Genomic DNA, 15079 nt, shown 5'->3' with positions numbered 1-15079 from the left:
CTAACCAACAAGTAAAAGCTAAAGTATGAAATAATTGGTAATTAAACATGCACTATAAAGACAAAAGTACTGGGCACCTACACATTACACCTACAGGAGCTGCTTGGCCATGGAAACCCATGCCATGAAGCTCCCGGCACACAGTTTCTGTGCTGATGTTAATGCCAGATGAGGTCTGCAGTTACTGAGTCAGCAGAGCGTTGGCGACTTTTATGCTCTATGCACCGCAGGACTTGAACAGGCTCTGTAACTCATACATGGGTGAGTTCCTCTGATTCCCAAACGACTCAAAGATTAAGTGACTGTGCATCCCAATACTTTTGTCCGTAAACTTACTCCGTGTATGAAAGTCAAGCGATGCAACTGCAGAGTATAAAGCCTTTAACTGTAACATCTTATGCTTACCCCTGTGATGCTGGCGATATCTGACAGCATGTTGAATAACCCCCTCATATCATCCTAAACAGCGCTGTTGTAAAACTTGCTACTCTTGCTAACCTTTAAAAACATATGAAAGAAAACGTTTATCTAAGAAGAAAACTTACATTTCACAAAGGAAAGCGATGTAATAATGGACAAATCTCAGAATCCTCGGTCTGTTTGACTGAGCCTAGAACAGACTGCTGAAGCCTCATTTATGCTCTGGATGAAGTTTCTAATGCATTTAGGACATAGCATAGAAGAAGGACACTCTTTTATCCTCCATCTCTCACTCTGAAACTCTTTAGAACTGTTCAGTGCCACTCAAGCAACTCCCTTGAAAGGCATTATGGATATTAGGCTACGTTCACACTGCAGGCGAAAGTGCATCAAATCCGATTTTTTTTTTTTGACCCTATGCGACCCATATCCGATCATGCTATGACAGTGTGAACGCCGCAAATCCGATATTTTCAAATCCGATCTGGGTCACTTTCGTATGTGGTACTGAATCTGATACATATCCGATGTTTTAGAAAGCGACTGCTGTTTGAACGGTCAGGTCGCATTAAATCCGTCTTTTATGTCACCGACACAAGACAGACGCCAATTATCAGCGCCAGAGAAGCGCCCGAGAAGACATCGCGAACGCTTCCTGGCCATCCCGTGTACATGTCAGTGAAACTGTTGGGAAGACAACGTTGGAGAAACGTGAACATTTTATTTGTACTGTATAATCTGCAGATTCTGACAGAAATCTGCAACTATCCTTTGAAGCACCGCTCCTCTAAAACAGCAATAAGGATAATTATTAGGTTATCTACATTATTATGTAAATAACAAAATAACTTAAAGCAAAAATTGGGAAACGTAAAGTCCAAACTCTTTATATTAACGGCCATCTGTCAAACAATACTGTTTGCTCTGGGTCTAAACAGAGCGCGTTGTGTGTGAAGTCTTCTTTTGCGCATGCGGGCCGCTTTGAGCGTTCACACTAGAGCGCGTTTGCTGTCGCATTTTATTTGTAGTGTGAACAAGCAGACAAAATCAGATTTGATCAAAAAATCGGAATTGAGCATTAAGACCTGCAGTGTGAACGTAGCCTGAAACTCAGGTTTCCTTTATTTTTAATTAAGTATGACAACAGTATGTATTTAATTGGACGTTTTAGTAACTGAAATATTTATTATTATTATTGGCTAAGTTTCGTTTCTTTGTGCATTGCCTCCTGATTCGTCTTGTTTTTATTTGTATGGGACAAAGACAACTGTGCTTCATCCCACTCATCAAAGCAAAGGAGGAAAAGAATACATATGGCAGTAAATGGCTGTAAAAGCCTAAAAGCATTTGGCTTTAATGCAGGTCTGGTTTCGTTGATTCTTCATGGACTTTCCCAGACTGAAAGAATGACATATTGGATTACCTAAATTGAGGGGTTTTACCCTTTAATCCCACTTCATTTTACATCACGATAGTCACAGGAGTTCTCAGAACATAATCTGCTGCTTGTTTGCCTCCTGCGTGCCTATCTGCCTTGGCAGCTTTGTGGCATGACTCTGAAAATAGCCTGAATACCTCCACCTTATTGTGTTGTAGTGTTAGGTCTGTGTATCAACTCTGACTGGAGGCTAATATTACTCTGGGTATGCAAGTAATATCGTACTTGTTGACATGGGATAATGAGAATGACTCATAGTTGCATAAGAACAGAGTTGTACTAATCTTATACTCGCACTATACTGCCCTGAACTGTTATTCTGCCATTAAATGTGCTTTATTTTGACTGATGTATGTCTGCAGTTGCAGTTGTACCGCAAATGATAATTGTTGCAGCAACGTGACATTGCATCACACTTTTTGGGGTTAAAAAGACAAACTAAATCTGTTAACTTTCTGCACGCCATCTTTCAGGGAAATCTTGGCCTCCTCTTTTCTCAGATAACAATAATGAATTTAACAGTCTAATGTTAGATAAAGTGCCTTTAAATGGTTTTAAATGGCTGCATTATCAGCGAGCGGCTCCCTCCACCGCGACACTGTTACTTATCGCCTCACTGCATAGCATTCCTCTCTCTGCACTTTCACTTTTGTGGCACATTCCTGAGATCCCTTTTGTGCTATTGTCTTATATTACTGCTAAGCTCCACCGTAGCCAAGCCTTTAACACATGTGCATTCTTAAATTTAGACTCTGGGATTAGCTCTCAGCATGTCAGGGTCTTTTATGGAGTAAAAGAGGTGAGCTGCCAAAACTGAGGCCCAGGGCACACAGTCACACCTTTGAAAAAGAAAAGAAAAGACAGTTGAAAATTGTTTTCTAAATCAGGTAATTGTGTTTAATTCTTAAAGGCAGTTTCCTGTGACACATGCTTAAACTTTCTACTATTCATTCATCCATGAAATAATACAACAGAGTGCAATAAGTCAAGCTCAGGCATTTCAGAGAAAGCCTACATTAGTTGATGGTTCACATGATGTCTTCCTCTGCAAGCTGCTTTGGAACCCAAACTCCCCTTTTTTATGCTGTTTCTGAACACAGACTGTCTATAAAGCCTGGAGATAACTTACAGGTTTGAAACCTGCATTCTTTCTACAAAACAAACACAAAAAATGCAAACTTGATGTTCAGCTTGTAAATTATAGTCCCCAGTAAAAGGATTAAGCAAGCATATTTTTTATCCACCTCTCATTTGTCATGTGTGGTTTTAAAACATCAAGGTGGCCAAACGGCCCAAGCTTCACAGTAGGACTTAATCAGTGTTTGATGTCTCAATGGCTGTGTCCAACATTTATACACATTCATTGCTTCACTGTAGAGTCTGTTGTCACTGAATCCTGCTCTGTTCAGTGAGACTGTTTGAGACGCACAACAGAGCCATGCCACTAAAATTAAACCATCAAGCATTGGAAATTGAGTACTAATAATTGAGGTGATGTGCCGGCGTTACTGCTCCATCACAGCAAAGACGTCTGGGTTTGAGGGTTTGAATCTGATCATCAGCTGAAGCCTTTGTGTGTAGTTTGCATGCTCTCCTTGAGTACTCTGGTGTTCTTCCACAGTCCATGGACGTGCATGTTTGGTTAACTGGTGATTTTAAATGAGATGTAGGTGTAAATATGAGCGTGTGTTGTAATCTGTGGCAGCGACCTGTCAATCACAGGGAGAGACCCCGCCTCTCTCCATATGAAAGCTGGGATAGGCTCCAGAAAACAGATGGATGATCCTGACTGAAGTCAGTAGTTCCTTTGACAAGAAGTGAAATTTCTGCAGAAACAGAGATGCCACTTTTATTTCTTAACTGTGAATTTAAATTTTTGGAAAAGCAGGTTCTAGCATAAAAGCTTTTTTTTTTTTTTTTTTAAGTAGATTTTCTAGCTTATTAAATCACTGTTGCATGCCAGGCTACATTAACATGAAAATGTACATTCTGTGAGTTATGAAGAAACATTTTTGGCTATTCCTGCCTCCCAGGAGTGATGAAATTAATGTGAAGATGAATAACAAGAGTGACCCGAGGGCTGTGAGCCTAAATCTCAACAGTCCCTGGTGTTGTTTGGCTGAATTCACAATGTGTTTGACCTGAACAGATCTGGATAAAGAACTCCCGACAGCAGCAGCATGCTCTGCCAGTTAATGAGCAGCCTGAAAAGCAGAACAGGCCTTTCTTCCTGAACTTCCCTGTTGACTCTTTGAATAAATGCGTTTCTTTTGACACAAAATGACTTCTCTGTGCAGTGGGGAAACTTTTGGGCTCTTTATATCCATTTGAGTCAGAGCCAGCGTTATTTGCTGTCTGATGCACATCTAACTGAAATGCCACCGTAGATCACCCTGCAGAATTCAAGTCCATTCATGCCTGCGAGTCTGCATAAATCAAACACATAGAGATGGCAGAAACCTGTTTGCGCTACATTATCTTAGACACTGGCCAAACATTTGGACTTCCACAACCCTTTTATCTGCCAGAGGAAACCATGTGACGCTGTTTGCTTGGCATCTGGGTGGGACATCACGACACTTTGTCCGCAGTCGAAGTGAAAGAAGAAAGGATGAACGCATTCCTTCTTTCAGACAGCGCGTTGTAGTCAAAACAACAGCAGAGTGATGCATTTTATCTGAAGATTTTCAGACCCTTCAAAGTGGAGCTCAGGTCTCCTCGATGTGGGTTTAATGATGCTGTGCTTTTTAACCAGCAGATGGGGACATTACCATTGACTGTTTTTGTACCTTAAACTGAGACTTACTCACGTAATTACACAAAAATGCCCATAGCTTCAAATTGAGGAATAATTACCACAAATGAAAGTGTTACTTAAGGTGTGTTGATTGTATTTAATTTATTTTTTTTGGCACTCAATTTGTGACATTCCTCTACGTCTATTAACCTAAAAACAAGGCTAATTTATGTGGCTGTGGTTTAGTCAGATTTGATTTATTTTATGTTGCTAAATGTTGATTGATGCGCAGGAACATGTGACGACAGTTAGGCTAAGCGAGCCCCACCCACTGTAAACCAGTGAGAGGAGCAGAGACAAAAATGTCCTGTGAAACAACAATAAATTCTTCTGACTTTGGCAGAAAATAGTTTGTTCATGCAGGAATGCATTTCTAAAGCCAGCACGCTGATTGAGGAAAAAAGTTTCAGGAGCTTAAATTACCTTTTTTTTTTCTTTTTTTTTTTTTTTTTTAAGTAGATTTTCTAGCTTATTAAATCACTGTTGCATGCCAGGCTACATTAACATGAAAATGTACATTCTGTGAGTTATGAAGAAACATTTTTGGCTATTCCTGCCTCCCAGGAGTGATGAAATTAATGTGAAGATGAATAACAAGAGTGACCCGAGGGCTGTGAGCCTAAATCTCAACAGTCCCTGGTGTTGTTTGGCTGAATTCACAATGTGTTTGACCTGAACAGATCTGGATAAAGAACTCCCGACAGCAGCAGCATGCTCTGCCAGTTAATGAGCAGCCTGAAAAGCAGAACAGGCCTTTCTTCCTGAACTTCCCTGTTGACTCTTTGAATAAATGCGTTTCTTTTGACACAAAATGACTTCTCTGTGCAGTGGGGAAACTTTTGGGCTCTTTATATCCATTTGAGTCAGAGCCAGCGTTATTTGCTGTCTGATGCACATCTAACTGAAATGCCACCGTAGATCACCCTGCAGAATTCAAGTCCATTCATGCCTGCGAGTCTGCATAAATCAAACACATAGAGATGGCAGAAACCTGTTTGCGCTACATTATCTTAGACACTGGCCAAACATTTGGACTTCCACAACCCTTTTATCTGCCAGAGGAAACCATGTGACGCTGTTTGCTTGGCATCTGGGTGGGACATCACGACACTTTGTCCGCAGTCGAAGTGAAAGAAGAAAGGATGAACGCATTCCTTCTTTCAGACAGCGCGTTGTAGTCAAAACAACAGCAGAGTGATGCATTTTATCTGAAGATTTTCAGACCCTTCAAAGTGGAGCTCAGGTCTCCTCGATGTGGGTTTAATGATGCTGTGCTTTTTAACCAGCAGATGGGGACATTACCATTGACTGTTTTTGTACCTTAAACTGAGACTTACTCACGTAATTACACAAAAATGCCCATAGCTTCAAATTGAGGAATAATTACCACAAATGAAAGTGTTACTTAAGGTGTGTTGATTGTATTTAATTTATTTTTTTTGGCACTCAATTTGTGACATTCCTCTACGTCTATTAACCTAAAAACAAGGCTAATTTATGTGGCTGTGGTTTAGTCAGATTTGATTTATTTTATGTTGCTAAATGTTGATTGATGCGCAGGAACATGTGACGACAGTTAGGCTAAGCGAGCCCCACCCACTGTAAACCAGTGAGAGGAGCAGAGACAAAAATGTCCTGTGAAACAACAATAAATTCTTCTGACTTTGGCAGAAAATAGTTTGTTCATGCAGGAATGCATTTCTAAAGCCAGCACGCTGATTGAGGAAAAAAGTTTCAGGAGCTTAAATTACCTTTTTTTTTTCTTTTTTTTTTTTTTTCTTTCCAAGCAAGATGGTGCTGACGATGCATTTGTGACTTTGTGACGCTTTGTGACTGTGACAAATGTGTCACGTAGCTCTTAAAAATAAGAATTATCAAGTTATAAAATGAAGTAAATGAGACCCCCCCCCACCTCCTTTCCTTCAGAAGAATTAAATGATTCCAGTATAAACACAGTTAAAAGCTCCCGTGCCGGGTTGATGGCTATGCTACGTCCCATCGCTCTCCTGCAAAGGTCTGTTTCTGAGAAGTTAATTCAATTAAAGCAGACAAAAAGACCACTGGCACCAATAAAGTTTGGGTGAAATGTGAAGCCATGCGATGGACACACACACAGTCTTGTGGCCAGTCAAGCGTGATTTACATTTGCATAATGCCTGGCTGCTGGGCAGGCTCGCATCGCCATGGGTTACAGTGGGTGCTGCGAAGAAATGCAGCTCCATGTTCAGAGGGTGTATCACATCTAAGGCTGACAGGCAGGGTGTCCTTGCCACAACCACCACACACAGACAAATGCACATAAACTTTTTTTTTTTTACTTCTATAAGGTCTGCTGGTAATCTTAGCCTCATTTTTATACAGTGCAGTAACTGAAATCAATTTTTCAGTGTCATCAGTGTATAAATCTTAAGGCTAAAGGGTGGAGGCTGCAAACACTCTTGCATTTATGACTTTCTGGAAGTGTGACAGCACGTGCAAGGGAAACAAATGGCGTCAATGAAAATAAGATCTGAATTTAAACTGGAACTCTAAGGAATAATATATTGTTATTATAGTATCATTTCTTTATAGATGGAGTATAAAATTGCACTGTGTAAAATTTCACCGCTAGCTGTCAGTCAACAGTTCTGCTTTCTTAAGTCCCCAGCATACCTGCTGCGTTTGGTGTCTTCGCGTACCTGGTAACATCTTTGACATCCACTTCTGTGAAGGCAGAGGTAGTTGCTGTAGTATTACTGTGACCGATTGCAGAGTAATCTATTTTAGCCCTCTACTGCACGTTTGAGAGAATTTGTTTTTAAATGTTTGTCTATTTTGACTGAAAAACTGGTGATGGTGTAAATGGTGTCCAGAAGTGGAGTCACACAGGACTAGAAACGAGTCAGTGACCACCTGACCTCTCACTAGGGAAAAGTGTGTAATCCATGACTGGCTGGTGAATGGATGTTGGCTGTCGGTAGGAGAAATTGGTTGCATACAGGTGTATATCGTGCTGCATTGAGAACGTCTATGTGAATGCTTTCCTTGCTAGAAGGTTGTTGTGATTATCAACCTTCGAAGATGTCAGGTTCTCTGCAATCGCTTGCAAGCTGCTTGATCAGCGTAATTAAAGCTGTGAAACGCAAACCTAAAACAAAGTTGCCCATTTTGAAATGTTTTGGTAGAAATGGTAAGACAGAGCTTTTACTTTGAAGCTGAACGTTATCTGTTTTTGGTTTGTGCTGCACTTTCTCCAGATTCCCCACAGCTTGGAGTATAAGTGGTGAGTGTTTGCAGAAAACGCACCATCTTTCATGCCCTTTATGTTGAACTATGGCAGCCTAATAGCAATTAAAGCAATTACAAAAAGGTTTTTAGTTCAGCACCCTCTTTGACAGATTTCCTCCAGCAACAACTAGCCAACCAGTCGGGGAATACACATTGTCCCCTAGTGACCGGTGGTTACTGTGTTCTGTTTAACACACTTTTAATTTTGATTGTGTAGAATAATTTAAGCACTCACAGTGAAGGTTAACATCTTATTGGTTGAAAATGGTGAAAAATGCAGAAACAGAAACTTTACAGAGGTTTGGAATTTGACCCAAAAGTCTCAGGTTGGTGCCTGGTGTCATTCTTTTTTTGTTTTATTTGTTTTGTTTTACCATCTTCATATTTTGTTGTTCTGCGGTTATATTTGGCCGTGAAATAGGGCACAGTAATAGAAATGGTCTTCTAGTGTTTATTTGAAGCAGCATTGCTATGTTTACAGTCTGAGCCTCTAACCATGTGGCTTCCTAACATTTGCATAGAGAGCAACATGTTCATGATTTCCACCACTAAGTCAGAAACTTCTCTTTCCTTAAACAATTCCTCCATTTGGTGACTGTGGAGAAAAGAGGCCAGCAGGGGGCAGTCAGTGTTGTATTTTGTTATCTATATTAAAGCAAGAGCTGGCTTTTATGTGGGGTTCGTGTGGTTTAATCAGACATGACAAATGTGAGGTCATGCAACATGCACGTCCAATTTAAAGCCAGGCCTTCTGCCTTATCCGCAGCACACATGGCAGGGAGGACTACAAACATTTCAGACACTCCTCTTGGCAGCAGCATTCACCACACAGGCCTCACTCATGGCTTAGCACTTTCAGGGACAATAACAGCCGGCCAGAAAAGTAACCTCCCTGCGTCACAAACCAAGCCCACAACACAGGCTTTGATCCAGCGGTGGGGGGGTGGGGGGTTAGAAAGGCTTTAGGAAGAATGAATCCTATATGGTTTAAGCTCAGAGCTTCACTGTGTTTACAACACAGACAGGATCCCTCCATCTACTACAACATGCACAGACAGAAACACATTCTCATGCTTTAAGCTGTCAGTCTTTGTGTTTTATAGTTGTTTACTGCTGCTACACTGTTATGAAAATTGTATTTAAGCTAGATGTGTGGGTATATAGATGTGGGAAGTTGATGGTCTACGAAAACAAAGTGGAACTTTGTTTTTTCTTTCAATACCATCACAAAAACAGACTTTGAGACTTTTCGGAAATGTTTTTCAAACACATTCATTTTTACTTTGTTCTGTTTATAGGAAAAACCTTTTGAATGTGAAGGATGGACCATGAAATCACTCAGTGGTATTTGTTTGGAGGAGGGGGTGAAGTGTAATGGTTATAAATGAATGCTAGCTTTTTGGTTATCAAGCATGCGTAGTTCCTCAAACTATATGGATGCAAGGCCAAGCCCAGCCTAGCCAGCTTAATTTATAAAACACTTCAAACCCAGCAACCACTGACCAAAGTGCTGAAAGCAATCCACACAAACAGTCAAGAAATCCAGCTCAGTGTCTTGAACCTGTGGTGGTGACACCTGTCAGTCATACTGGCCATGCCTTTAACTCTGCTAACTCTGGTCTTCAGATGGATAAGTTAACAAGTACATAAATATATATAAAATACAAATGAAGGGGGAAACCAGAAGACAGTATAATAATGGACGTAGCTTCTGGGTTGAAAAAAAATAAACCCAATACCGAAGTTCCTAAAAAGTTATGTTCTATCTGAAGGCCACCAGATGGCGATAGCTGTGTTTTGGGGGAAAAAGCTTTCTGGCCTTGTAGAAGTCTGTGGGAAAACTGCTTTCTGACCTGACCTCTGTAAACACTCTCCTGCTGATTTCATGGGCTCAGTCACTTGTTTTGGTTCAAGTTGAATTTAATTTAAAAAAAAAAAAAAAAGTTTTAAAAAGGAGGACAATTGTTGTCAATCCCAAGTCTTTTGAGCATGCGATTTAACAGACCAACCCTTCCTCGGTAAGATGTACACCTCGTTAGCTTTTTTGCAACCAAAGTGGTGGAAACATTCTTGTTGAGGCTTAAGAATTGGATCTCAGAAATCAGTGGGCGACATCACCAGAGCTGGATCCATCCTTTATAGCAATGGTGTCCAAACCCAGGGCTCGAGGGCCGGTGTCCTGCAGGTTTTAGATGCGTCCTTCTTCTTTCATGTTTAACGGCAGCTTGCATCCAAAGACGTTGCACTACTGCCATCTCCTGACTTTTCTTCTTACTTCATTTCCGATTCCTCAGATCCTCTGGATTAAACCAGTATTCCTCAACAAACGAAAAGCCAACCCTTTCCCATCACCATACTTAACTGATTAACCACTTTTCCAAAGGTCAGTTCCATTTCACCACTCAGTTCAACCCTCATCACCCTCCTGTGACTGGCATACTTCCTACAATTAAGAAGCACGTGTTCAACCGTCTCCATAGCATTACACCAATCACACAAGCCAGTCGGATGTTTCCCCATCCTAAAAAGAGTACCATTTAGAAAGCAATGACCTGTTCGTATTCTACTTACAATAACCAATTCCTTTCTATTTGATCCACTACTCTTCTTAACTTCTATCGTGTTTTGTACACTATATAAATGTCTTCCTTTTGTTTCATTATCCCACGCCATTTGCCAGAAGTTCTTACTTTCTGTCCAAACTATACTTTTCCCTTCAGTTTTCGACAATGGTATCTGTACATCTATATCTACTTTTTTAACAGCTGCTTTAGCCAACCTATCTGCCCTTTCATTACCTACATGAGCCAGAGTCCACATTATTACTATATGTTTATTTTGTTCAGACAATCTATGATGAGCAAGAAGACCGTCATGCAAAATTTGCTGATGGGTACTCGTGTTTTAGATGTGTCTTTGATCCATCACAGCTGATTCAAATGGCTAAATATCCTCCTTAACATGTCTTGAAGTTCTCCAGAGGCCTAGGAATGACCTAATCATTTGATTCAGGTGTGTTGAACCAGGGTGATACCTAAAACTTGCAGGACTCTTGATGTTCCCACTTCCAAAACCATTTAAAAGCAATAAAAACATTGTTAAGTACCTTCCACTAAGTGTGGAAGGAATTTGCAGCAGACCCAGCAAGTTTTTTTTTTCTTTTTGGCTGTCTACATCTTCAATGAATGAATCTGGCATCCTTTTTTTTCTGGGTCCCCCAGCAAAGTTAATTTCCCTTCCTTCTTCAAAAGCTTGTAAAAGTCATGTGGAGAAGAGAAAAGCAAACTGGAGGGAGATGTTAATGTTCCATGCCACTCAGGCTGCTCACAGTCTGCATGCTCTGCTTTCTAAGAGTCCCCTCCTAACTCACGGACAAGTGGCAATGAATCTGTCAGGCCTGAGGTGGTTTCCATTAAGGGTCTGTTTTAAAAAACAAAAGAGAAGGCTGTTTAGTCTGGAGTTAGTTCTTTAAGAAAAGACTCTGTCGCAAAGGGCCGACCTCTTCACCTCGGCCAGCACATTAGTGCTTTAATTTATCTGTTTAGAAGAGTTTCCTACCTCCTGTAACACGAAAAAAAGGGAAAAAGGCAGCATAATGTTATAGACAGTACCCACAGAGAATTGCACTTCTCAGCTTTGCACTTTCCTCTGTTAGCCCTTTTTAAAAAATTCTTATATTCATCAAACTTGCCAGATTCACAAAAATCTCTCCATCTATAAGAAGAAGGAGATCTCAAAAAGATTTAGCCCTACAGAGCTCACCTCTGATTTTAAGCCCATTAAATCTAAATAAGAACTGTGTTCTCCAAACTCTGTTAGATGGCGGAGCAATGCTTAGGCCTGTTATCGCTCCTTCTCTGTGGATTTTGCATGTTCTCAGAGAAAAGCATGTTAGGTTAATTGTTGATGTGTTTTAGAATTTGTGTGAAGGGGCGAAGCTGGCTTTTAGTTAAAAGCAAGAGTGCTGGACTTTGCACAAAAGTATCAAACAGTAGGAGAGCTGTTTCAAAGGTAAATGTATCACTGACGTCTTGAATGAGATTTTCTGTTTAGTGAAGTTTATTGTTATCTTAAATTTTCTGACCAACATGTTTTAAGCTTCATATAAAGTGCCTTAAATCTTCAGACTTTCTAATGCCAGCAGTGGGTGACAACTCTGGTTGAAAAATGAAGCCTGGTTGAGTTTAAGTCTTGATTTATGGTCTTAGTAGTTTAGTATACTGGTTTGAAGCCTCAGTAGAATGTTGTTAAAGTCAAAAACCTGATGTAAATTTGGATATTTTGAATGGGAGTATTACTGTTGAAGATAATGCAATTAACTTTTTGTTTGTCATCCAATGCTTAAGTGCCTTGAACCTGCATGTTTTTTCTAATGGCCAACAGGGGACAACTGTTGGCTGCAAAAGAAGTCTGAACTGTATGAAAATATATGAGAAAATGACCCCACTGCTTTCTTAATTAATGAATTCAGTAATAGTTTTCCTGATTTGCTGATGCTATCTCTGATTTCATCAGCAAATCTGATTTCAAGTTTTAGTTGCTACAGTTAATTTTGTAATTTATGGTCCCATTTTGAGTAAAATACAAGATAACTTCATGGTATACAGTAAGACTCAGAAACATTGTGGTTTATGTCTCCACTGTAGAACCATAAGGTCCTTGGTTTCTCACCTTCTTGTGATGGTGACAAAAATGCTCATCTTTATAGTCAGGGAGGTCATAGTGACTACATCTTTGACATACAGGTTTTTGTCTGTGGGAATGTAGAGATTGTTTGCTAGCTTTGTCTTTAAGTTAGTAGTTAGTTATACTTTCTGCCCCCCCCCCCCCCCCCCCCCCCCCCCCAAAAAAAAAAATAATAATAATGATGAGTCTTAAGTAACAAATCAGAAATTGAACTTTTTATGATTTTTTTTTAAGCTTTTTTTTTTTCTGAAATAAAATTTTTAGTTTTTATAATTTGCTGGATTTGAAACGTGGTAGCATCTGTCAAAGTTCTAGATTCTAACAGATTATTAGAGAGCAACTCTGGCTGTTTTTATCTTAACCTCTGACCTTGGCAAAATTACAAGAAACGCAAAAAAAAAATATCAGAACAAACAATAGCTCCTGGTATTCTCACTTTCCATGTTATGATCTCTTGTCACTGGCTTTCCACGGTGCGCGTTTCCTCTCCCTGCACTAACAATACAGCTCAGGAAGTACGTCAGGATAAGGGCAGACTGTCAGGCTCTTTTTTTTGGTATGTGCATCCAACTTTGTGGGGGACTAACAGAGCCGTGTTAATCCCAGAAAAGCTAGCTTGGTGTTCAATAAGCTACGGATCTGTTAAAGGGAATTACTGCCCAGGTGTCTTCAAAGTGAACTGCGATGTCCCTCTGGCTGGTAAGTGCTGTTGCAACATGTCATTTTAAACTGTGGGTGATCAGGGTGTTGCTCCTGGTGTTGAGGTCAGCCCTAGCATGCACAGCACCAAGGCTGTTGGTTTTTTCTGCTTTTTTTTGTCAGGTTACTGTTTCAACCACTTTCCAATGTTCCAAACTCTGATTGTTGCGACATTTTTTTGGCCTCTTTGATTTCTGTTGTCGGTTTTCCCCTTTGTGTAAGTGAGCTAACAAAAAACAATTTTCACATGTGGTATTACATCTTGGTTAAGTTTGTAAACATTTTTATTGAGTGAAAAAGTAGGATGACTCATGCTGATCCAAAATGTCCATGCAGGACTTTAAAACTGAAAGGTTTAATCATTATCCTGCTTTTGGCTGGAGTCGTGGCTTTTGTTTCTCATGGAATGTTAGAGGTTGTAAAATTGTTGTTAACAGGGTCCTTCTTTCCACTTGTAAAGCAGATAACTGTAAAAAGTTCAGTTTAGTCTGATTTGCTGTCAAGGTTAATTACATACAGCTGATTTCTGTGCTGCAGATGATGTCATTATTAAAGCGGAAAGTGACCGCTAGTGTTGTTTCAGCTGCTCTTCCTATTGTTTTATGCACTGCTTTCTGCTTTAGAAATAAAAAGAGACAGACAAGACACTGTCTGACTGTCACAGTGCTTATATTGTTTCCATTTGTCTCAGGCTCAGTATTGCTTGGACTTGTAAGAGGTGAAAAGTGTTGTATTTATGAGCTTTGTTTGAAACATGGTTCGGCTGTGTTAAAATATATAAAAGTCATTCGAAAATAACCTCAATATTAAAATGTAAGAAGTAATAGACAAGGATCCAAGTATATTTTTGTTAAAATAAATGAATTACATTGGATGGCAGACAACCTGGACTCGCATCACTAATCTTTTGAACGTGAAATAAATGGGGAAAAAAGAGAATACAAAATGTCTATATTTAGAAGTTGGAGAGGTTGGAGCTGTAGCGATTTGTGTTACTGATCATGCTAGAGGCCAAAGTTTGAAGCCAAAGATTTTTACACATCATTTTAAAATATATTATTAGAAATATTATTACTGGTTGGGCATTAAAATTACTGGGTTAGGTTTGGAAAAAGATCATGGATTGATTACAAACACAAGGTTTGCCACACTTTTTAAAGCTTTTCTTTGTTGGTTGCCATGGTGAAGTCTCCCTGCTTTCACTATAGAAATATGTCCTTGTGACTCAAAATTCCTTTTGAAATGCATTACTTCCACATTCGTGTTCACCGACCGGAAAATGTGATCATTTCTGCAGATGAATATAAAAAGTAGATACATTTTTCTGTTTCACGTTTAGTTGTGAGACTGGGCTGCAGTTGAAAGGTGGTTTCTGCCCTTTTGATTTGTGTCCACTTAAAAAAAGTCGACATCGTTATGAAGTACTTTGTTCCTGTACTTTAACCTGATAAAATGTTTTTTATGACAAACACTTTGCCTTGTGCCGTCTGTCTGTTTTTTGACCTCGCTTAGAGACGGTCTGTGCTTCGTCCATTTCTTTCGTCCTGTCCTCTGATGTGGAGGTGTCCGCAGAGGTAATTGCTTTATGGCTTCACAGACCGTAATAACTTTCACACTGAGGACTGTTTTACATAGGGCTGTGAGGTGGACTAACATCTGTCGTGAACTGGTCAGCTGATTGGACAGAGTTCTTTAAATGACCATCGGTTAATCCATAATGGCTAAATGTAAATCCTAAAATAATGCATATGTAGTCAGGGTTATGTATACTT

The 15079-nt window shown here is 39.8% G+C and overlaps 1 protein-coding gene across 4 annotated transcripts in view; it reads left to right on the top strand.

Moving 5' to 3' along the window:
- Positions 1–15079, top strand: part of tns1b (tensin 1b) — a 193605-nt gene that overhangs the window by 13753 nt on the left and 164773 nt on the right. Inside the window, exon 1 of one of the 4 annotated variants that reach the window (XM_084908940.1) lies at positions 13160–13307. The exons of the other annotated variants lie outside the window; for them this stretch is intronic. Within the exon in view, the coding sequence (XP_084765066.1) occupies positions 13293–13307 (15 nt within the window). The 5' untranslated portion in view covers positions 13160–13292. Of the gene's footprint in view, positions 1–13159; positions 13308–15079 lie in introns of those variants that run through there. 4 annotated transcript variants of the gene reach the window in all.

Source organism: Perissodus microlepis, chromosome 16, assembly GCF_051167445.1.
Source record: "Perissodus microlepis isolate ML-2025 ecotype Zambia chromosome 16, ASM5116744v1, whole genome shotgun sequence".
Taxonomy (NCBI): domain Eukaryota; kingdom Metazoa; phylum Chordata; class Actinopteri; order Cichliformes; family Cichlidae; genus Perissodus; species Perissodus microlepis.
This window is presented reverse-complemented; position numbering and strand designations above follow the sequence as displayed.